Genomic DNA, 23,535 nt, shown 5'->3' with positions numbered 1-23,535 from the left:
ATGTTCAAGTTTTGACAAGTACACTTTGGATTAATACAGACAAATTTGCAGGTACTTTTCGATTTTTTTCAGTTACAATCATTTGATATCAAATTGAAAGCCACACCTCATAGAAGATATGACGAACTCTACACCAACAAAATCTTTCATGTTAATAACTTCTGTAGGCTGATACAAAATTAGAATGTAACTTAAACAAGTCCGCTCTTCTTATCGTTGGAGAGAAGTACGAGATCAGACGAAGCCTGAATGCGACTGGCATCACTTTGGACCCTATCATGGACTGTCTCAAGCTTGTCTTTGTATTCATTGAGTTCCTCGAGAGTAAGCGCCTCGATGGACTTCTTGAATCTCCTATCCCCAGCAGACTCAAGCTTCTCTTGAGCCTTTTCGCCTCGTTTCTTCTCAGCTTCAATCTCTTGGTTGAGCGTATCAAGACGTTCACTCATCCTCTTCAGTTTAGGTCTAGTACGACGACCTCTTCCTTCTTCATCGCCACTATCTGAATCATCATTATCATCATATTCCTTCAAGAATCGATCTGCAACAGAATCGAGATCCGGTTTCCCGTAAGAGAAAGGCTTGCCCCCCGGTGAAAAGACAACAATACCCAACTCAGCGTTGCAGAGCGTGGCTAGCTCGCTAGCCTTCTTGAACAAACCTGTCCTCCGTTTTGAAAAGGTAACCTGTCTTGTGTTCATGTCTTGAACCATCTCCATCTTGATCTTTCTCCGACCCATTTGTTTGCTAAAAAAAACGGTAAGAATAAAGAGAGAAAGAGACTTTTTTTTTTTTTTTGGGCTGTGAAAGAAAGCGAATACGTTGGTGAAGAAGAAGATTTTGTGACTTGAACTTGTAATGGAGGTGGAGAATAAGAGTATCATATATAGGGTAATGGAGGAGGAGAATACACAAGGGTGCATATTTAGGAAGTTTTAATTGAAAATCTTGAATTACCTTATGTGTGCGTTGAATAAGTTTCTAATTGTGTGTTCAAAACATCCACGAATATTTAAAATTTTTCATTTTTTTCTTTCTATCGAACAGTTTGTAATTGTGTATTCAAACATCCATGGACCTTCAACAATGGCCCTTCAAAACATAGACAAAATATGGGATTCATTACCTTATAAAGAATAAAATGTCATAAATTTAGAAAGAAATTCTTTTTGTTTTATTCGACAGCTAATTAGTTTTTTTTTTATTTTTTTATAAAGAAATTCAAATTTAGAAATTTTATTATATTCTGGTCGTTGTTCTTTGTATTGATTTTTTTTTGTGGACCCTTCTTTAATGTTATAAGATAATAGTAATCCCGCGGTATACGTGGAACAATTTTTTTTATAATTATTAAGAAAAATATATGTTGTATTTTTTGTGTTTGTTTTAATAGATTTCGGTTAATATTTAGATTATACAATTCTAAATGGATTATATTTTTATGTTTGCTACCAATTAGGATTGGCTTAACACATCTCGTTAACTCATTTGATATCAAACTAAAATTTATTGTGTATTTTACAGTAAAACCTCTATAAATTAATAAAGTCGGTACATCGAAATTTTATTAATTTATAGAGATTTTAATTTATCGATAAATTAATAAAATATTAATTCTGAAGAGATTTTTTCATTTTTATAATTTAAAAAAAAATTCTATTACAAAATAAGATATTTTTGTTATGATTCACATTTTTATAGAGTTTTCTTTATTTATAATTTTGGCTATCGTAATAGGATTGATGCTAATTTACTTAATTATCCAGATGAAAATGATAAATGTTATAAAGTTGAGGGGGTTATTGGTTTTATGATTTTAATGGATTTGGAAATCCAAACAAAAATCATATGTTATTCAATCTTTGATTTTAAAATACTTATCAAAATTATGTGTTATTGGTTTTAAGATTTATAAATACTTGTTAAAATCTCATGTTATTCATTTAATGATTTATTTTTGGATTTCAAAATCCACGTTATGTTTTGAATGAATTTGAAAGTGTAAAATAGAAGGATTCAAATCTAAGGATAAAACATGTTATTTCAAAATCCATGTGTTTTGATTTTTAAAATTTACAATTTCATATGGATTTTGAAATCAACTGTCCAATAACAGCCAGAGTTCAGAAGAAATTGCTAGTACTATCGTTCATGGTAATGAGATGCCTTTAGAACTAGTTACATATAAAAAACATTATCCCATCTAGGACTCTTAACAATTTTTGTATGCCATTTGAGAAGACAACACCAAAAGTTTTTAATACAATGAAAAAAATTAGAGATGAGTTCTAAGTTCTAACCATAATATAAATTCAAGAATATACAAACAATAATAGAGCCCTTTTCACTAAATTTTTTAAATATATATATATATATATTTTTATTTAGTTTATATTATTATTAATTTATGATATTGTTGGGACCATATTTTACATAAGATTTCTAAAAAAAATTATTATCTTATTATTTTATCGAATTATGTCATTTTTTACACCGGTCCAACTCGGGACCAGAAAATTTTATTAATTTATAGCGAGTATTAATTTATAGATGTTCTACTGTAGTAGACATATCCATAAAAAACTATATAATCATATTTATATAAGCTCTAATCAGCTCAATAACATGATTTATAAAAAATAAAATTTTAGCAAGTTAAAAGTATCTAAAATATTTAAATGCTAATTTATTTTAGAATTATTTTAAGTATGTTTTTGAGTATTACAAATAATAACTTCAAATTCTGATAAATGTTTAATTATCTAATCTTACAAATAAAAAGTTATTTTACCAAATGTAATTTCAAATTAATAATAAGGATCACCAAATTAATGTGTGCATTGTTTCTGTTAATGTCATCCTTTATTCAGGAAGAAAAGGTCGTGGGCGGCAGCTTTGTTAGGCTGGCTAAAGTAAAAAATTTGAGATTTTACAAATCTATAATTTCGAAGAAGTTCTTACAAACTATAAAGTATTGATCGAAGTTTTTAATTATATATGATACTACTTTGGGCTATGTTACTACAATTTTACAAAAGAAAGTAAATCCATTGAAATCTACATATAAAAGTGAACCAGTTTTTCTGATTAGGAGGAAAACCAGTTAAATCTCTATTATCTAACCTTTGCGAGCAAGTGAAAGAAAAGAAACTGATATCCTACTATTGTATATTTTTATTCCTCACCAACAAATCTCAAACATAATACGTGGAATATGTTTTGTAAAGATATGGAGTTACATATTACCCTTAAAAACACACACTGAGGACATGAGGACCAAAGGCTTGAGAGGATATTACCCTCAAGATGAGTTATGAGTATCTAGTCACCTTGAACCTATCTATACATATATGTTCTTCAATTTAGGAGCCTAAAACAAGAACGTTGACCATGAGACCTAAAATGCTTTCAAGACTCCGAATCACATTATCAAAGTCTTTTGACAATTTTCTTACAATTAATGAAATGTTTTGTAAGATCAACGAATTAGGTCAGAGTATGCTGTTGCACAGTAGTAAGTGACTGGTCCATCAATATCATAAAGCTTCTTAAATAATTCACACTTAGGTAATTTACAAGAGATAAAATCAGCATCATATTTTCAAGTTTCAACAAACCAGATACACACAACTCGATCACAAACTAAACTCACTTTCCGGGGACGAAGTTGGTGGCGAAGGCCCATGCGTTGTTGTTGACTGGATCAGCCAAGTGGTCAGCGAGGTTCTCCAATGGCCCCTTTCCGGTGACAATGGCTTGAACAAAGAATCCAAACATAGAGAACATAGCCAACCTTCCGTTCTTGAGCTCCTTCACCTTCAACTCCGCGAAAGCCTCGGGGTCAGTAGCGAGTCCCAATGGGTCGAAGCTGCCACCTGGGTAAAGCAAGTCCTCTGCTTCTCCCAACGGGCCATCTCCGGCGACTCTGTAGCCTTCGACAGCTCCCATGAGGATCACTTGAGTAGCCCAAATGGCTAAGATGCTCTGAGCATGGACCAAGCTTGGGTTGCCCAAGTAGTCCAATCCTCCGTCGCTGAAGATCTGTGAACCAGCCTTGAACCAAACCGCTTCTCCAAACTTCACTCCGTTCCGAGACAATAGCTCAGGGAAAACGCATCCTAGGGCTCCGAGCATGGCCCATCTGCTGTGGATAACTTCTAGCTCACGGTTCCTTGCAAAGGTCTCGGGGTCGGCGGATAGACCGGCAGTGTCCCACCCATAGTCACCGGGGAACTCTCCAGTGAGGTAGCTAGGTGGCTCGCCAGAGAACAGACCCAAGTACTTGACTCGGTCGGATCCGTACCATGGGCTGCCGGATGGACCGGTGGGTTTGGAGGCTTTTCGCATGGTGACTCGGCCAGTTCCAAAAACTTCAGAGGCCGCCGGAGACAGCTTAACGGCCTTTCCAGCCAAAGCAGGAGAGGAGAGAGCCATTGTAGAGGCGGCCATTGCAGTTAAGAGTGTGGTGCAAGTAAAAGGTTCTTAGGTAAGTTGTGATGAATTGGATCGTTCTGTTACGGTGATGTTTTAGGGTATTTGTAATGTGAAAAATGAAAATTTGAAACTCTAGGATTCAAGTTGCTTATCTCGGGAGATCATCATGGTCTTGATTTCTATTGGTTGTTGACATTTTTGAGCTTAGATTCTTTTGTCTTGCCGAGTTGGCATCAGTGGGTCTTGTTTTGAGTTCGGTGTTAGATAAATTAGATATCTCGTAGAGTTGTGTTAGCACACTGTAGTACCCATTGAAGGCGTGCCACGTGTCAATCTGACGTGTTTCTATCCGTTTCGAATCGTAATTTCAAGGTACACGTCATTTTATGATTCTTTTTTAAAAATAAAGTTGAATTATTTTTATTAATTGGAAAATTTACTCAAAGTTGCCAGTGGGCAAATCACAAGTGTCTTCATTGCTCTCAAGATTATGGATTAGAATCTAGGAAACAAAGCTTATGGATTAGAGAGTGACACATAGGACAAGATAAAGACAAACCCAAAATCTCATGAGCCAATCAGTAAACAGATACAGATACTTCACAGATAACAAACCTTACTCTCAAGATTGCTATAAAGTTAACCTATACGCCAACCATTTTCAATCACTCTCACCCAGTCACAAAAAAAAAAAAAACAAAAAACAAAAAAGATTCTAATGGCTTCCTCCACCATGGCTCTGTCCTCCCCTGCCTTCGCCGGAAAGGCTGTGAAGCCCGCGGCATCAGATGTCCTCGGAACCGGCCGTGTGACCATGAGGAAGACTGTTGCCAAGCCAAAGGGTCCATCAGGCAGCCCATGGTACGGATCTGACCGTGTCAAGTACTTGGGTCCGTTCTCAGGCGAGCCACCGAGCTACCTTACCGGAGAGTTCCCCGGTGACTATGGATGGGACACCGCCGGTCTATCCGCTGACCCCGAGACCTTCGCCAGGAACCGTGAGCTAGAAGTCATCCACAGCAGATGGGCCATGCTCGGAGCCCTAGGCTGCGTTTTCCCTGAGCTTTTGGCTAGGAACGGAGTGAAGTTCGGAGAAGCTGTTTGGTTCAAGGCTGGTTCCCAGATCTTCAGCGACGGAGGATTGGACTACTTGGGCAACCCGAGCTTGGTCCACGCTCAGAGCATCTTAGCCATCTGGGCCACTCAAGTGATCCTCATGGGAGCTGTTGAAGGCTACAGAGTCGCCGGAGATGGCCCCTTGGGAGAAGCAGAGGACTTGCTTTACCCAGGTGGCAGCTTCGACCCATTGGGTCTTGCTACTGACCCCGAGGCTTTCGCAGAGTTGAAGGTGAAGGAGCTCAAGAACGGAAGGTTGGCTATGTTCTCCATGTTTGGATTCTTCGTTCAAGCAATCGTAACCGGAAAGGGACCATTGGAGAACCTCGCTGACCATTTGGCTGACCCAGTCAACAACAACGCATGGGCCTTCGCCACCAACTTCGTCCCCGGAAAGTGAGCGAGATAAGCTTGTTATGTGAATGAGAGCAGAGAAAGAGAGTTTGTTTGTGATCTTTCCTATGTAAAAATTTGTGAAATTTCCATTGTCGTATCTTTTGTATGATTTATCAGAAATCGAAGCTCTTTTTCTCTAACTGTGTTGGTGTTTTATCTAAAGACTCAATTGAATAGTACTACCAATTCTTGTAAAATTCACGCAATTGCAGATGATATATGTTCTGTATTTGGACAATCTACCAAACACGGAGAAACAAAAGGCAAATGAAACTATATATTAGAAACTTGTAGCAAAATTACAACAGAGATAAGAAAGAAAACAAACAAGTAGTCCTAAGATGATGCCGTCGAAGTGCGAGAAGATGCTTCACTCTTTCTGAAGCTTCTCTCGTTCTAATTATATCCAAAAGATGCTTCACTTGGCAAGCTTCAAAAAATACTGATCTTTGAAAACAAATTTTTATTGTCGAGATATGAGATATGAGACGTGTTGTAACTATTTTAGCAAGTTTGACATAGAAACATCTGTGCAGCTTGCTTTCGACATGTTTATAGTCCCTCCTGTAAAAGTAAAATGGTTCTAGCATGTTAATCGGGAGTTGTATCTCTTCCTAAGCGAGCACATTCCAATATCACACAATGATTGCAATACCAGGAGGAGTAAAGGACTTACATGGTTAGTGTGGGATCTGGAGAAGAATGAGAGCAGTTAAATATAAACAGAAGGAGATGGCAGCTCCAGCGAGGACATTGTGGAGCAGCCTCTTGTCGTCTTTTGTAGGTATGAACACGGACTTTAATGTATTCGTAAGCTCGAATAGTCGGTGAGACACCTGAACAAAGAGAACGTATTACAATCTATATAACGTAGAGAGGATAAAGGGTGTTTATTCATGGATTCTACTATTGCTTTACCAGGACATAGATGGCCGTAACGAGCATGAAGTTGAGCATTGGGTATTCTGGAATGATGCATAATAGCCACTTAGGCTGTCCATTAGGCACGTTTGATCTGCAGCACATGCAAATTTCATTCGTAAATTATTGAGACAAATGGTTTCTTGCCTATTTAATTGGGAGAAAGGAAACCGTTTCTCGCCAACCTTAACCATATGTGAAATTGAGAAATATAAGTCTCCAGTGTAATCTTGCCGAGCCACCTAAGAAAAGCATGACAGTTTGGTCTTATTAGAGACATGCTCAGAATAAACATCAAGATTGGTTGAAATGGACTAAGAGTGAGACACATACGCAAATAGTGTCATGGAGAAATTTCGTAGCTGTTGTGTGGAATTTCGCAAACAGATGTAGACACTGAGACAACAGAATGAAAACTAAAGTCAGAATCCAAAATGGAAGACTATCTCAAGATTTGATGTTTTAAGTGACAGAAAAGGGTTTTGATACTAACGTTATTGGAATCCATGACGTATAGGGATGATATTTGTTGTATGTAACCTTGTCAAGCTTGTAGATGTATTCATACCATAGGTAACCAACCTGAACAGTATAAGGGACAACTTGGGCATCAGAATAGTATCAAATACATAAAATCCATAAGCCAGAGAGAAGCCAAACTCACAAATGAGGAAAGTGCAATTATGCTCGTCTTTATCGACATCTTTCTCTTGGCATCACACTCCTCCAATTTCTCCATCCATCTCTCTACCTGGGATAGAAATGTCGAAAGATATTTAATGGTACAATCCATGAGATAGTATGAAGAAACAACAGGGCCATAGGTTCAAGATTTACAGTGGGATGGAAATAGGCATATATCATTCCAATGATCCATATGTAGCGGTCAAGTCCGGATCTGAAGTGCCATTCATGTAAAAGTGGTAGATCTGGCTTAGCTGGATCAGTGTATCCTGTAGTTATTTAAAGAAAAAACTTAATGTTAATCAACATACAAGAACACTAATCCCAATGACCAAGTGGCATCCAAACAAAATGGCAGGAAAATTGTTTTAGCACGAGACAAATACACAGTCGACCATACCGAAATCACAAAGATATGAGAAATGTCTGATACTTACCCAGTAAGAATGTTAGAGGACTCCAGAAAATCTCAAAAACTCCAGGAATCTCCCACATCACGATAACCACGAGAAAGCATGAAGCAATCTTCAGAGCCATTACTGATGGTATTTCGTTATACCGACTAAAGATACCAAGGGCTCCATACACCATAAGAGTGAACAGAGTGTGCATTGGACAGATGTAGTATAACATATAATCATTATTGAGAATAATGCAGCTAAACGCCACAAACAAGTTAAGGCGCCACATCATCTGGAAGAAGTAAAAGTTTTCATGAGCATCTTGTGTCATATAAAGAAACATATGCTTCTTAAAAGCTTATATCATGGTAAACTAATTCACTGTGGCAATTGAAACTGTTGATATGACCTGAGTGAATCGTGCTAGAGAGAAATCCTTCCTAATATAGTAGTAAGAGAAGTTCCCAAAACCAGTCATCCAGACGTAGGCGGCGATGAAGACCCTGATTGCGTTATATATCTCAGCCGCAGCAAAGTAATGATACATCAGAAACAAAACCTGCAAAGACACAAATCATAAATTAGCATGAAAAACAGTTGCAGAACAAAAACATCTAACCAAGAAGCTCGGATGTACTCTGCGAAGTAGAGGCGGGAATAAATGAAAAGCTAATGGACACGTACTGAGAAAAGATTGAATCAGTTACCTGCATCCATCCCTTCCACTCTTCAGTCTGGTGACGATTAAGATACAGAATGGACTTTCCTGTTATCGGTGATTTGTCATTGTGTTTCTTCAAGGACGTCATGGCTGACACTATAATGAGAAGACAGTAGAGAAAGAGGAAAAGGTCGCGGTTGTAATTCTGCAAGTGTCATCAATTGCAAATCCATTTTCAGACTGAGATATAAACTTTCTACCTTCAAACTATTTAAAGACATATTGTGAACTATATTACACATAAATTGTTTTAGATCCTTAAAGACCAATTGAAACTGAGAAAGGGAATTCCATCAATTAAGTTTGAAGGAGGCACCTTCTTAGACTCTCCAAGCAAGCTTGTTCGATCGCAAATATAAAAGTAAAAAAGAATCGCTCCAAACTCAGCCCTGACAGAGAAGCAATATGGTCATGAAGGAAAATGATGATCAGCAACTTAGCATAAATCCATTCTGATAAAAATTAAGGAACTTACATCGCTCTCAAGGTTGGTCGATTATCAATCAAGAAAGAGTCTTCCAGCGTCAGAAACCTACAAGTATAGAAACGTAAAATGGTTTAGTTTTATATGTTGAGACATCACATCACTCAACTCAAAGGAACCAAAAAGAAGAAGAAATCACTAATGACTACCTAATCAAGTTTGTTTTGATAGGTGAGTTATAAAACTTTGTAGAAACAGATCTTGGAAGACCTCCTTCCAGTAAAACTGCTGCTTCATCTTCCTTGTTTTTCACCTCACACAGTTCAACCAAATTATTATCTGAATGACTGCAAGCAAGAGGTACATAGGTTAACTGACAAGTTGGATACAAATAACAAGAGAGCCGTTTAATTTAATTTATATTCCCGTATACATACACTTTAGAGTGCAATGAAGACCTCTTATACTCTAGAAACTCAGAGTATATCCATGCAATGAAGACAGGGATGACTCCGAGCAGAAACGAAACCTGCATTTAAAAAGTTGGTGGTCATCCAAACCAAATCTCTGGACTCTGGTGTGAAACATTTTCCAAATTCAAAGCTGAAAGCTACTACATATGAACACAAGTAACAAAATCTGATCACTCTAGTAAACTGATCCAAGAGTGTTAATTATAAATTACTCGAACCTAACGATGTAGGAGAAATCACATCTAAATCTCTGAATCCGTGGAAGAAAAATTCGCGAAAGTAATGAAACTGAGAAGACAACTAAAGCTTGGAAAATTATGAGATAGCGTACCTGACCAGGCGTAATTGGCTCAGAATCCGCCATTTTAGTGGATCCACGAAGGGATCTTCAATGAAACACTGGGAAACCAAAAAAAAAAAGAATTGGGAAGAGGCAATGATAGTGACTCCCAAGTTCACCGTCAGATCTAAGGTATCGAATTCGACCTCTAGATTAATATAAGCCACAGGATCCGAAACCCTAGGTGTAGAGCAGAAAGGGAAGGTGAGAGCAAAGAAGAAGAAGAAGAAGAAGAGATCTGAAGTGAAGAAGGTATTGCTTCAAGGATGGAGAAAATGGCGGGTGCGACGTCGTTCTCTCGAAGCTCACCCGAACGAACGGTTGTTGGTTTGGCGATGGCTCTTTTCTGGTCCGTTCGGTTTTTTTTTCCTTTTTTCTTCTTTTTTTTTTTTTTGTTTTTTAAGGAGATTACATTATTAATAAGAACAAATACTATTTGATTATTGATAATAAAATTACTAGAGAGAGACATAATTATATAGATTTTAAGTGCATTTAAATGACAACAAACCGAAGATTAGAGTTTGGTGACTGCGAATTATGTTGTTTTCTACGATGTTCTATGAGATTTTTTTTTTTTTTAAACAGTATACAATCATTAAGTGAGACATACCGTCACATTTGAATTCATCATTATGGTCGTGTGTTTATACTTACCCTATTAGCTACGCATGTTTTCGATTGTTGTAATCCGAATATAAGCATTTAAAATCATCTTATGTTATTTACTAAGGACAACACCAAGCACACCCATCGTCTAGTCCACACGTTACATAAGCATCATACGAAGCTTTTCTCGGTTCATGTTCTTTTCGGTCTTCACGGAGCTACAACTCTCTTTCCTCCACTTGGAAAGAGTCAGAGAAGAGTTACGTGACTTTTTCCATACACATTAAATTATATGGAACAACAAAAATCAAACTTCTCCTGCAAAATCATACCTTTCCCTTTTCATCTCCTCCACTAACAAACCAAACAACGAACCGAAATCTTCCCTGTCACACTGTAAATAATCGCTTCCGGCAAGAAACTCCGTTATCTCACCGTCGATCGTAATCCAGCTGCATCCAGGTGTCTTAACGACGCCTCTGTCTCTCATCAACGCCCTCATCTTCGCAGACTCATCCCACATCTTCATATCAGCAAATACCTTTGAAGATATTACATAGTTTCCTGCGTTTTTCGCCTCCTTCATCTCCATCAACATCCTCATCGCCTTCTCTCTCACTGTAACATCTTTTCTCTTATGACATGCTCCAAGGATCGCTGCTAACATGATCTCATCAGGCTTCCCAGGAAACCTCTCCATGAACTCCCAAGCCTCTTCTAAAAGCCCCGCACGAGACAGGAGATCGATTATGTTTGTGTAATGCTCGATCTTTGGGACCAACCCGAACACAGAACTCATCTGATGGAAATATCGACAGCCCTGATCGACCAAACCCGCGTGCACACAAGCAGAGAGCACTCCTATGAATGTAACATCACTTGGAGGAACTGACATTCTATCAAACAGCAAAAGAGCTTCTTCAGCGTGTCCTCGGTGAGCATAAGCGCTTATCATAGCGTTCCAAGTGGCTTCGTTTTTCACTGGCATGGCTTCAAATACTCTCAGAGCTTCCTCTATGTGTCCACACTTCCCGTACATGTCGACTAGTCCTGTAGCCACATAGATGTTATGTTGCAAGGCAACTTCTGAAGCGTAGGTCTCAATTCGTTTGCCTAATTCAAGAGCTCCAACTGAACCACAAGCAGACAAAACTGTAGACAACGTGCCCGCGTCTGGGGAAACTCCGTTTTTTTCCATCTCATCAAACAGTTTAAAAGCTTCACTTGACTTCCCATTTTGTGAGTATCTGATAAAGAAACAACCGAAATAGTCCAAATTAACTGGTTAAAGAATCATACTTTATCTGGAATATAGTGTCGAACATTGACTTACACAGTGATCATAGCATTCCAAGCAACACGATCCTTGTTAACCATTTGATTGAAAACCCTTCTGGCAGAATCCAAATCGCCGCATTTTCCATACATACTGATCAACTTAGATCCAAGAAACGTGCTTAACCCGATCTTCTTGGTGATGGTCATCTCCTCCAGCAATCTACCAGTTCTCAAATCCCCTAAATGCGCACAAGCACCCAACACACTCACCAACGTCCTCTCATCTGGTTCAAATCCTTCCTCCTCCATCTTCCTAAACAAATCCATAGCGTCTTTAGCATGTCCCGCCTCAGAATACCCAGATATCATCGAGTTCCAAGACACCGTAACCCTCTCAGTAATTTCATCGAACACCTTCCGGGCATAACCCACTAAACCACATTTGGCATACATGATAATCAAAGAATGATTTATATGAACGTCTCTTTCAAACCCGACTTTAAACAACGACGAATGAACAGATCTACCAACCCCTATCTCCTCAAGCTTCCCACAAGCGATGAAAACGAAATTATAAGTGAAATTATCAGGCTTTAACCCAGAGAACCTCATGCGGCGATACAGAGACAGAGCAGCTCCGTGATCATGCCAAGTGTTGGTCAAGCCTCGGATCATGTAATTGAAAGAGTAGTTGTTGGGTTCTTCCGTGACGGAAAAGAGAAAAGAAGCGTAACTCAAGTCCCCAAGCTCGACGGCCTTGGGGATCAAGAAATTGGGTTTCTCGACGGAGTGAAGCGTCATCTGGGTTTGAATCTCTCGCAATTGATTGACGGAGATGCATTTTTTCAACAGGAATATAAAGTCCCTCTCGAGATCGCCGCATCCGCGTCGTGCTTCCTCGAATTGTCTAGGTTTGAATTGAGAAATTTGGCGGCAAATGGAGAACGCTAGTTTCTCTGGTTTGATGAGCATTTGCAGTTAAACTCACATGTGACAGACACTAACTGAATTAATAATACAGGTTTTTAGGTTCTGTTTCGGATATGGGTTTGGGTTAAGGTTCGGATTCGGGTTTAATGCTTTTTTTAAAACGACCTCATGAAATGAAAAATACTTAGGTTCACTTTAATCTTTCTCTCTTCTTTCAGCCAATCAGAATCTTCTATTTAATATTTTATTAAAAAAATAAATTAAAAATAAATTAAAAAATAAAACAAATTAAGGAAACAAACAAAACTGGAGACGCACATAAAACAGCTGGTATCCTTCCTAACCGAGAGAACTAGAGCTGGTTTTGACTGTTTCTTAACATCAAATAACATTATCTATTGGGCGTCGACATGTGTGTCTTTTGCTCTTCAAAACCATCTGCTGCAATTACGCAGTATTCAGCTTTTATTTTACTTAAAAGAAAATTATTACACCAGATAAGCAATGATTATGCTTTAGCAAGTTGCTAAAAAAAGCAAAGTTTGACTTTGGTTCACTTTGTTTTCTTTCTTATTGGGTTTTGGGTAGAAGAAACTATAAAATGACATAAACCTCGTTATGATCTTTCCAAACACAAAACTTCAAACATCAATCAAAGCTTTACAGTCTCTTTTCCTTCTTTCTATTTCTTAGATTGAGTAGACAAAATATAACAAAAAGACAAATGGATGACATATCAGTGACCAAAAGCAATCATGGTAATGTTGTTGTGCTCAACATCCAAGATTCTTCTGTTGCAGACACTTCTAACCAAAATGAATCATCGTTCTCGCCATTGATTTCTGTCCATTTCTTGCAAAAGGTTAGTAAATTGGTGAACAACAGCTTAATTCACTCTTCAAAGCTTCTTTTTTACTCCATAGGCTTTTCATGTTTTCGTGTTAACTGGTGAACAATTTTGATCTGCAGCTTATAACAGAACTCGTGGGAACTTATTACCTGATATTTGCGGGTTGTGCCGCTATTGCTGTGAATGCTCAACACCACAATGTTGTGACTCTTGTGGGCATTGCAGTGGTTTGGGGTATAGTGATTATGGTTCTTGTTTACTGTCTCGGCCACATCTCTGCACATTTCAATCCCGCTGTCACTCTTGCCTTAGCATCTTCCAAAAGATTCCCTCTGTATCAAGTCCCGGCCTACATAACTGTTCAAGTCATCGGATCAACCTTGGCCTCAGCGACTCTCCGTCTTCTGTTTAATCTGAACAACGATGTGTGCAGCAAGAAACATGATGTCTTCCTCGGCTCATCTCCCTCTGGGTCTGATCTCCAAGCATTCGTGATGGAGTTCATCATTACCGGCTTCCTCATGTTAGTCGTCTGTGCCGTCACAACCTCCAAGAGAACAGTAAGCAATAAACATGTCTTGATCAACTGATATAATTTAAAGTTCAATCCTAACATTGATAAATCTTGCAGACTAGTGAACTAGAGGGGTTAATCATTGGGGCAGCCGTCACACTGAATGTGATCTTTGCCGGGTAATTTTTTCTTTTCCCCCTCAATCTCTGCAAGCCAAAATTCTTCAGTGCTACGAGACTTTTAGCTTAACCAATGGGAAACAATCCAAACTTTCATTTTACAGAGAGGTATCAGGAGCATCGATGAATCCAGCAAGAAGCATAGGGCCTGCACTAGTGTGGGGATGTTACAAAGGAATCTGGATATACATGCTGGCTCCAACACTTGGTGCTGTCTCTGGGGCCTTGATTCATACAATGTTACCGTCTATACAGAACGCAGAGCCTGAGTTCTCCAAGACAGGGTCTTCTCATAAACGAGTTACCGATCTTCCTCTGTGATGATGTAGATAAATCTTTAAGGTCAATCCTCATTCTTGTATCTTCAAACCTGTTGTTCACTGCTCCTCATTCTCATTGTAAACTAATCATTATCAACACAAAATGGTTGTAAAGTATATACCTTTAATGTGTATACACTGTAAATACAATGAGACGTTTGTATCATTGTGACTGTTCTTAAAAAGTTTATATTGACAATTTGATTAGCAGACAAGATATTACAATTTTGATTGAGAAACGCTGTGGTACACTTGTGAAGCAGCTAAAATTACAGTAAAGTGTGATTACCGTTACAACAACCAATCAACCACTGATTCATCTACATTCCCCCATATCGTCAAGATTTGAGTTCTTGTTGATGGAATGTGTTCTATCCCTTTATTGTGTTCTCTGGCTTGTTCTTGGGATGATCAGCGGTATGAAGCAAACCAAGGCGAAAAACAATTCCATAATGAACAAAATCATGCTGATCCACACGACTAGAGTTCTCCTCCAGTTCCATAAGAACCTTTTGAAGAAAGGAAGTTCAGATTCAAGCAACAGAGATGCATCGTAAATCTCTGGAATACCTGCTCCAAGACGAAACTCTGCACGTTGTTCAATCATTATCTTCAAGCAAGCAGTAGTACTAATGTCCTTTTCGACAAAGCCTTTGAGCTTCAAGTCCAAGGTTTGGATTTCAGAGACATAGCCAGTGACAAGGGGAGCAATCTTTAGGAAAGTCTGGACAAGACGTATAGGCTCGCTTCTGAATCTTATCATACACGGCGGTCTTGAACTAGCAAGTATTTGACCACTCGCGGATAAAAAGTCCACCCGAAGCTGAAACATCCCAAGATTTTTGTTGTACTCGGACTCAGGCAATGTCATCGAGACAGTGATTACTGGCCTGTCCTTCAAGCCTCTGATCTTCTCGGTTTCGATACTCGAATCACTTGCCACACCAGCACATGAACTTATGGGCACATAAGCTTCTGGACTACTCTTGGTATAATCAAAATCCAAGCTCTCTTTGATTACAAGTGGTGCATGAGCCAAATGAGTTATCACAAACCCACTAATCATAAACGCAGAGACCAACAAGGCAAACAACATGATCCCCACATAAACAGCCCACAATAAACCCCATGCTAACCTACGCACAACCTCCAACACAAGCTTATCATCTTCTAACCCTGAGTCGCATAACTCTACAATCCTAGATACTAAAAAGCGTCTACCACGCCTCACTGTTCCATAGGGATCAGAAACAAAGCTCAAGCAGCTATGAATTAACAATGGAGGAAACCTTATAAAGCTAATCATCAAACTAACTTGAAATTCGATTGACCTGATCACTAGTCCTGTCAAAGACCAATCTGTAGAAGTAGGTTCCGGTCCGACATAACCCTCACCTCTTTCATCATTCAAGGTGGTTGCTGTAAACGGGTCAACCCGACCCGATTCAATTACTTCAAAGTCTTCTCCTTTTACCGGAACTGGGTCGATTAGGCTGCTTCCTGAGTCAGTTGCATCGGCATCGGCATCGGTCTCAATTGTTCCGAAATTTCCTAAAGAAAGCTCGTCATTGTCTCCAACGGTGCTCGGTTTCGCGGAAGATTCCAATGTAGCAGAAGAGGAAGAAGCCGCATCCGTATCCATAGCCAACCTTCGGCGGTGGAGATTTGCGGCGGGAGACGAATTGAGGCCGTCGTCTGAGGATGATGATGATGACGATTCTGATTCCATTGATTAAAACATGCAAAAGAAGAAAACTTGATGATGAAGAAACTGTAGCTTAGAAAAGAGACAACACAAACACTACACGGTCTCCTAAAAACAGCTTGATACCGTCGTGTTGTCGGCTTAAACCACACACGGTGGTCGCTTCATCAGTTAGTGGGCTTTTCACTGGGCCTGAGCTTCGTTTTGGGCTCCAAAGTTTTGTAGTCTAAAATTTGACGTTTAGTTTAAGATTTTGGAGTGCAGTATTGTGTGGCAATGGTTAGAGCGTTAGCGGGAAGAGATTAATGCAAATTACAGGCTAGAGTATATATATTGTGTTGGACTTATTCATTTAACAGGTTTAAGGGTTTTTTTATCAAATGATCAACGGTGGGAAGAGGATCGAAGGAAATATTGAGAGATAGAAGTAGAACAGAGTATCCTACAAGTCAGACCCTAATGTATAGTAATATGACTTGCACGTCAAGCCAATGTCAGGGACCTCAACGTTGTTTCCTTCAGCTCATGTGTTGTCTCATCTGTTTACTTTTAGATACCTCATAGCAGCCTAGTTTATCTCTTTCTCTGTAATATCTCTGAAGTTTATTACAACAAACCAATCTCAGAGATATTATATCAGAGGATGACCATGTTGACAACTTGACATTTAACCACAAATCGAATCTTGTGGAGTAAAATGGCAAAGTCACTATTGTTACAGTGACAAGCTATTTTGTTGAGTATTAATTGTTTTGTTTCGAGCATTGATTGAAACGTTAAGTATTGAACTTATTTTTCCAACTGATATATATATACTACCGTGAACTAGGAAAGAAACATTCAGTCACATTCTAGAAAGTTGCTAAAAAAACTTAATGAAGAAACTTCTCTACCAAGCTGAGTTCAATCAGGATTTGAGGTTGAGGTAGATGATAGGTTTTGAAGAACCATAGAGCTTACCAGTAATCTCTGCAGGAGCAGACACCGTTGCTGTAATGGTGGAATCTCTTTTCATCTCGCTGTATAAGTGTTCTGCCAGTGATCACTGAGATCATCTTAAATGTATTGTGGCTATCAACGCAGGTGTGGATGTTTTTCATAACAGTTACTGTATTCCGAGCATGTGATTTAAGCAATGCGTAAGCTACGGCGAGCTTGGTGCATCCAAGAAGAAGTTTTTCCTCTTTTTCCTCTTCTTCCACTGTTTCATAACAAACTCGAGTCGCAGGGACAAAACCCATATCTAACATGTGCGCTTTCAAACTCCTCAATGCAGCAACGATTTTGTCACTCTCTGGATGTGAAGTATCTCCTTCTTTAAACCCAGGTGGCGAAGCATTCATCCGCTCTTTTATCGTCATCCGACGACGTCGCATTTCCTTTAGTGTCTCCTTTGCAGAGTCTGATGCTTTTGCTGCTACAAGACCTGCATTTGACTCTTTGTTCATTCTTGTGGCATCTAGTTTCTTCGCTAACCCAGCAAACCTATCTCCTAGCTCTAAATCTCCATGAACCCAACAAAGATTCATCAGCGTCTCCCACACTTCGAAACTCGGTTCCACTGTCATTCTTTCAACAAACTCCACTGCCTCATCTAAATAACCACAAGCTGCCAACATCTCCATTACGCTCACATAGTCTTCCATGGAAGGAATGAGACCATAGTCTCTGTACATAGCTTCAAAATGCAATAACCCTTCGTTAACATCTCCTAACGAAACACAAGCAGAGATGACCGCTTTGAACATCTCCTTATCGGGTATGTTCCCTTCCTCTTTGAAACTCGTAAACATATCCAATGCAAGTTCACCTCTTCCGTTATTCGCTAAGCACCTCATCATAACACACCAAGTCTCTGAGTTTCTCTCAGGCATTTCGTCGAACAGATTCAAGGCGTCATTAGTGGATCCACAACCGGAATACATTTCGATCAGCGTGTGGTAAGTACTAACATCTAAAGGAGTGATGAAGTCATGAACAAGCCTAGCTTCTTCTAAAGCCTCTGCTTCACCACATAGTTTAGCTAACCCTAAAAGCCTAGGCAAATCCACAACATATCCCTCGTCCTCCAAAGTCTCAACAACTTCAAGGGCTTCTTTAAATTTCCCTTCTTTACAGAAAGCATCAAATGACTCAATCGTCGCAGATTGATAATAATTAGCCATCTGAGCATGTGAAGAAACACTTCTCCATTGATCAAGAAAGCTTTGATTTTGAAAAGTAGTGTGCCGTGTTAAGAGGTTATGACGAAGAGAGGAAGTGAGTATGAGACTGGGCTTGGGCTAGTGAATTGAAGCAACGGCTTGATGAAGAACTCTGCGTCGCCAACCAAAACTTGGGTTTTGAGAATTTGAGAACTCTGCTGCTCATTATTATTATTCTCACCATCACTTTTTTTTTTTTTTTTTTTGCGTTCAACAACAGTGTGGCTGATGATCTTAAATCCAAAAATCGACGGCGTTTGTATATACGTAAAAATTTATAAAATCCCGTGAGGATGACTAAAAAGTGAACCCTAATCTTTTAATTAAACCCTAATTTAGTAGTATATCTCAAAATATTTTGAGGATGACTAAAAAGGTTAAAATATGTGTTAGTTTATAAAAAAAAAAAAAAAAAAAAAATATCAACTATGTCATATATATATTTAAAAAAAAAATTGTATCCAATCAGTTTATATATACTATATATATATATATATATATATATATATCAGATAAGAATATCAAATCAAATTAATTATAGAAGAATCAGATAATAAGTAAAAATCTTATGATAAAACAAAACCATATATTTTTTCTTCAAAAATCAAAACTGTGATGTGTTTGCTAGTAAATTTCCTATACTATCGAGTTACGTACATCATGGCGGACCCAACTATGTGTTTGATTACCGGTTGCAAAAGAAAATGCTAAAAAAAATGTTTCTACGGAGTATCGGACTGCATGCTTAAAAGAGTATCTATGTTAAAAGAGTGCATATCCCATACCAATACTGGTCCACTGGACATTAACTCTAATCTCTATTTTTCATAGTTTTGTCATTTTTGTTGAAGATTGATCAAACCCCATCAATTACATTTTTCGAAATCCACACAAATTTAGTTGTTCTTTAATCAAGCTGCATACAGAGGCAACATTTCTTTTAAAGGTTTTAGACATCATTTATATAGTTTTGTGTCGGTTCTGCCTCTCAAGAAACAGTAATATACCCATTGTTTGCTGCAAATTCCTTCACATCTGAAGAAGACTCAATTCGGCTTGTAGCTTTCTTGACCTATATAGAGTAAATGAACCAATTAGAAACATTTTAATTCATAATTAACAAAAGAATCAAAGTCGCAGCACGAAAGCATTGTAAGTTGTAATTAAAAAAACGATTACTATATACAGTTTCTTACCTCTTCATCCCAATTTGTAAAAAAGGTGATGAGGGAAAGACATAGACCTTGAACGACGAGTGCACATATAATTCCCAGCCAAAGCCCTTTCAAATCAAAAATTGTGGTGTTATTAATATATGTTAAACTTCGTAATAAGTTGACTGGAGCTAGATGAGTTAAGAGAGAATCATGAGTTGGGTCATAAAATTTACCCGACCACCGACGTGAAAGTGAAAACCAAGTAACAAACCGAACGGAACTCCAACAAGATAATATGATCCAAGTTCACGAACGCTCCTATCTTCTGCCATCCACATCCTCTAGCAACCCCTTTTAACCAGAAACAAAAAAAAAAAATACAATAAACAAACAACATAACCGGTTTCAACCGAGTTCCAAAACCAGAATGGTGCTTGCAGCTAGGGTAGTTTGCATTTACTTGCATGCAAAGAAATCTTTGAGTAGTATAGAAATTTGAGTGAAGATATCACCTGAAAGAACGCTTTGGAAGCTGTCTAGGGAGTGACCTAAGGCAAGAATCGGCAACATCGAGGCTACATGTCTGACTACTTCCGGGTCATTACTGTAAGCGAATCCCCAGACCTTCCGTATCAGTATCAAAACCGATCCAACTAGTATACTTTCTGCAACGGAAAAGCTCAGGACCACGCGAACGGAAAGCTTAGCCCCTTTTGGATTCCCTGCTCCTAACTCATTTGACACCCTTGTGCTGCGGATTTGGAAAATTAACGGTGATATTGAGGGTATACGTAATTTGGTTATATTATATTACTAGTCTTATTACTGACCTTGCGGCGCCACTTAGGCCAAACGGGATCATCCAGACTGTTCCTGATGTATTAAGGCTGCATATATTTTCTAATCAAATTCAGTCACTAGATAATAACTCTATTTGGTTTCTGAATTATGACGAAGAAATAAAAATATTCACTAATGTATTGTTATTACCAGATTGCAAGAACAGAAGTTTCTAGAACCGGGTTCGGAAGAAGTCCTGACGAGAGCACCAAAAGCTCAAAGGACCACATCTCTAAGCTGCTCAAAACAATATCACCAAAATAAAATAAACAAGGTACTTTACATGGATACTAATTAAGAGAAGCAAGATTTATCAAATCGCAACTAGGTCTAGATATGGATACTGATGCCTTGATGGTAGGCATTTTGTTTTCGGACTTACCAAACCATAATTGCAGAAGGAATAGCTAGCTTCATGAAAGGGATGATATCACGCCGAGCCTCCTTAGAGAAACCGGTCCGTGTCAGTGAGCACGAAGGCGAAAACTTGACGTAACACGACAAGAGAATAACATTAAGCCAGTACGAGATGGCATTCGCCACAGCAGCTCCTCTAAACCCTAAACCAGATTTCAATACCAAGAGCCAACATATGATCACGTGAAGACAAGCGGTGACTCCAGAAGAGACCACAACAGGAAACACATTGTTCTGCGCCTGCAAAAACCTGTTGAGACATTGAAGGAGACCGTAGGCGAAGATGCTAGGGATCATGAATCTGGCGTAACCGCGAGATAGGTGTGAAATAGATTTGTCTTGGCCGAAGAAGACGAGGAAGTGCTCTGTGTTGGCCCAAATGATGGAAAGAGGAACAGAGAACAGCGTAAGAACAAGCATTGCTCTTTGCATCTGTATGCCTAACATTCCGTACATTTTTGCTCCGTACGACTGGCCACAAACTGTGTCCAACGCACTTGCTGTTCCCATCTGTTTAAAGGTGAATAGTTTTATGATTTGGACTGTCTAATGTAGACATGTGGGGTATAGCAGAAATGAACAAAAGAATGATTTTTTTTTTTTTGTTCTTTATATAAAAAACGATCAAAAAAACAACCAGTATTTTTTTTGTTCTTGTATATATATATATAGAAGAATCAAATATGCACACGCAACTTGGAAATTCAAACAAGATGGCCGGATAGCCGGCTGGGAGGCATTTACCTCATCCCGATCACAAGGAGAGGTTCGCCACATCATAGGTGAATAATATAATTTAGTTATTATATATATATATATATATATTTAAGAAATTAGTTATTATTATTCTAAGTCTTTTCGATATATGTTAAAGGTATATATATTTTATAATACAGGAGAAAATAATATCACCCAATCAACAGTAAACTGTATGTTTAAAAATAAGTAAATTATTATACTTGCTTACGCAGATTTAAGTATAAGGGTTCTAGAGAAATTTGATTTTATCCGTTTAGACCATAGATACCCTAACTACCGGTAAATCGTCAGAAAACTTTAATTCATCGAAATAACTTTGTAAGTAAAAGAGTAGAATGATATGATGTATATATATATAGAGAGAGAGGGAGCGAGGAGGATTCATAGAACAATAAAACTGACGAGGAATGTGAAGCCGGTGACGGAGGCGAAAGAGGTGGCAATGGAGGCGGCGGAGAGAGATAGAGAGCCAAGATGTCCTACGAACATGACTGAGATTATTTGTAGAGAAAACTGAAGAAGACTCAGTGCAATAAGTGGCCCAGACAAGAGTAGCTGCTTCTTCACTTCCTCCTTTACTAATCTACTTCTCTTCTCTTTCTCTCCGATCAGAGGCCACGACAACGTATCCTCTCTCTCCTCTCTCATCATTGCTTTGTTTCAGAGAGGGTGAGCAAAGCAATTGGCTCTCTTATCCTTGTCTTATGGGGCTTCGCGTTTTGATGGATTAGTGTGTTTTTATTGTCTTTTTAAGGTTAAGGAGACAATAAAGAAAAAAAGAAATAAAAAAGGGCTATAGAGTAGACAATTACATATGACCTTATGTGTCTACGTGTCCCTATTACAGTGGGAACTTCCATAAAAGTTTATAGGGAGATGAAGCCATCTCACCATTGGTGGTGCCTTGGTGGCATCTTTTTGTTACCAATTAATGAAAGTAATGCATGTTACGTCCGAATGGTAGTTTTGTTCCTTTTTATCTAGTTGGTAAAAATATTAGGCGTTGTTAGAAATAGAAGATTTCGTATACGTTAAAGACTGGAAAATTACGCAAGATTCTCTTATTTATGTATATGATGTATCATTACACGAAAGCAACATAATCCATTTCTAATATATGTTGTGAATGTGATATAACTACGACGTGAAAATTGTTGTTTTAAGTGTCTAAGTCAAATCTGTTGGTTAACATCTATATATATATTTTTTTGAGACATATATGAATAAATCCTGAAGTTCACACTTATTTACAGATATGTCATTGGCAATAATTTTTTTTAATTTTAATTTATAAAATGAAATTTAAAACCAAGATTTTGTGCAGAACAAAATTCCAAAAATATCTCCTTAATCAATCAACGACTAATTACAATATCTCATTAAATATTTGTTTTGTAAAATTCCTATATATTTCTTAAAATATATCCTTAATTCATTACAATATTTAATACTAACAATAAAAATGTATGTGCAAATCCCAAATTAATCTTTATGTCAATACATATTTGTCCATTTTATCTGAAAAAAAAATAAATAAAAAGAATTATCATATTTCATAACTTATTTCCGAATCATATGTAAACAATTCTAAAATTAAGATATTTTGAAGATAATGTATACTTGATTAGCAAGATTTTTGGTACTATACTTTTTTGCGTTTTCGTTATTTGGATTTTGAATAACGTGCATGTTGTACTTAAGCAAAGAAGAAAAATGGTGTTTGGATATCTAGCGGGATGAGTTTGGGTATTAATATAAATTAAAAATTATTTTATTAACTGTTAGTAAATCATCAGTTCATTATTTTGTTAACACCATCGACGTTTGAATATTAGGTATATCTAATTAAGTTTATTAAATTAC

General features: G+C 37.9%; 4 protein-coding genes and 6 pseudogenes across 8 annotated transcripts in view; 3 read left to right on the top strand and 7 right to left on the bottom strand.

The window, feature by feature from the left end:
* The window catches only part of LOC104781816 (polyamine oxidase 3), a 60,806-nt gene that overhangs the window by 767 nt on the left and 36,504 nt on the right, over positions 1 to 23,535 (top strand). The window lies entirely within an intron of this gene.
* On the bottom strand, positions 10 to 830 carry LOC104781833 (agamous-like MADS-box protein AGL29 pseudogene; annotated as a pseudogene).
* On the bottom strand, positions 3,535 to 4,818 carry LOC104781832 (chlorophyll a-b binding protein 1, chloroplastic pseudogene; annotated as a pseudogene). Its single transcript, XR_015597543.1, has one exon. The product of XR_015597543.1 is annotated as a chlorophyll a-b binding protein 1, chloroplastic pseudogene (transcript).
* Positions 5,119 to 6,086, top strand: LOC104792197 (chlorophyll a-b binding protein 1, chloroplastic pseudogene; annotated as a pseudogene).
* Positions 6,208 to 10,358, bottom strand: LOC104781829 (protein REDUCED WALL ACETYLATION 3). The gene is made up of 17 exons (XM_087511563.1): positions 10,057 to 10,358; positions 9,902 to 9,969; positions 9,535 to 9,626; positions 9,307 to 9,444; positions 9,149 to 9,205; positions 8,990 to 9,062; positions 8,660 to 8,818; positions 8,362 to 8,511; positions 7,989 to 8,244; positions 7,705 to 7,820; positions 7,532 to 7,618; positions 7,361 to 7,449; positions 7,201 to 7,263; positions 7,053 to 7,109; positions 6,865 to 6,961; positions 6,623 to 6,782; positions 6,208 to 6,510 (listed from the first exon to the last, which is right to left on the bottom strand). Exons 2-16 carry the CDS (start codon positions 9,932 to 9,934, stop codon positions 6,627 to 6,629), a joined length of 1,623 nt encoding a protein of 540 aa, XP_087367689.1. The 5' UTR covers positions 9,935 to 9,969; positions 10,057 to 10,358; the 3' UTR covers positions 6,208 to 6,510; positions 6,623 to 6,626.
* Positions 10,611 to 12,934, bottom strand: LOC104781828 (pentatricopeptide repeat-containing protein At2g34400). Its single transcript, XM_010506593.3, has 2 exons — positions 11,853 to 12,934; positions 10,611 to 11,766 (listed from the first exon to the last, which is right to left on the bottom strand). Exons 1-2 carry the CDS (start codon positions 12,767 to 12,769, stop codon positions 10,827 to 10,829), a joined length of 1,857 nt encoding a protein of 618 aa, XP_010504895.2. The 5' UTR covers positions 12,770 to 12,934; the 3' UTR covers positions 10,611 to 10,826.
* Positions 13,234 to 14,789, top strand: LOC104781826 (aquaporin NIP2-1). Its single transcript, XM_010506592.3, has 4 exons — positions 13,234 to 13,589; positions 13,697 to 14,137; positions 14,209 to 14,270; positions 14,375 to 14,789. The coding sequence occupies exons 1-4, from the start codon at positions 13,452 to 13,454 to the stop codon at positions 14,589 to 14,591; spliced, it is 858 nt and encodes a 285-aa protein (XP_010504894.1). The 5' UTR covers positions 13,234 to 13,451; the 3' UTR covers positions 14,592 to 14,789.
* LOC104781827 (seipin-3 pseudogene) lies at positions 14,764 to 16,405 on the bottom strand (annotated as a pseudogene). Its single transcript, XR_015597541.1, has one exon. The product of XR_015597541.1 is annotated as a seipin-3 pseudogene (transcript).
* Positions 17,060 to 18,698, bottom strand: LOC104781825 (pentatricopeptide repeat-containing protein At2g34370, mitochondrial pseudogene; annotated as a pseudogene). Its single transcript, XR_015597539.1, has one exon. The product of XR_015597539.1 is annotated as a pentatricopeptide repeat-containing protein At2g34370, mitochondrial pseudogene (transcript).
* On the bottom strand, positions 19,339 to 22,410 carry LOC104781824 (protein DETOXIFICATION 15-like; annotated as a pseudogene). Its single transcript, XR_015597540.1, has 8 exons — positions 22,075 to 22,410; positions 20,879 to 21,423; positions 20,647 to 20,733; positions 20,487 to 20,543; positions 20,169 to 20,407; positions 19,890 to 20,007; positions 19,696 to 19,781; positions 19,339 to 19,571 (listed from the first exon to the last, which is right to left on the bottom strand). The product of XR_015597540.1 is annotated as a protein DETOXIFICATION 15-like (transcript).

Source organism: Camelina sativa, chromosome 4, assembly GCF_030686135.1.
Source record: "Camelina sativa cultivar CO46 ecotype springtype chromosome 4, ASM3068613v1".
Lineage (NCBI taxonomy): Eukaryota > Viridiplantae > Streptophyta > Magnoliopsida > Brassicales > Brassicaceae > Camelina > Camelina sativa.
The sequence above is the reverse complement of the archived record's forward strand: the minus strand, read 5'-3'. Positions and strand labels throughout refer to the sequence as shown.

Excerpts from the sequence above, each read along its gene's own strand:
- LOC104781829 (XM_087511563.1), bottom strand. The coding sequence starts at position 9,934 with ATGGCGGATTCTGAGCCAATTACGCCTGGTCAG. Across the intron at positions 9,445-9,534 it reads TCTTCATTGCACTCTAAAGT|TCATTCAGATAATAATTTGG; the intron begins GTATGTATACGG and ends TCTTGCTTGCAG. Across the intron at positions 8,819-8,989 it reads TGCTTGGAGAGTCTAAGAAG|AATTACAACCGCGACCTTTT; the intron begins GTGCCTCCTTCA and ends TGACACTTGCAG.
- LOC104781826 (XM_010506592.3), top strand. The coding sequence starts at position 13,452 with ATGGATGACATATCAGTGACCAAAAGCAATCATGGTAATGTTGTTGTG. Across the intron at positions 14,138-14,208 it reads TCACAACCTCCAAGAGAACA|ACTAGTGAACTAGAGGGGTT; the intron begins GTAAGCAATAAA and ends TAAATCTTGCAG. Across the intron at positions 14,271-14,374 it reads CTGAATGTGATCTTTGCCGG|AGAGGTATCAGGAGCATCGA; the intron begins GTAATTTTTTCT and ends TTCATTTTACAG.
- LOC104781828 (XM_010506593.3), bottom strand. The coding sequence starts at position 12,769 with ATGCTCATCAAACCAGAGAAACTAGCGTTCTCCATTTGCCGCCAAATT. Across the intron at positions 11,767-11,852 it reads TGGAATGCTATGATCACTGT|ATACTCACAAAATGGGAAGT; the intron begins GTAAGTCAATGT and ends TTTCTTTATCAG.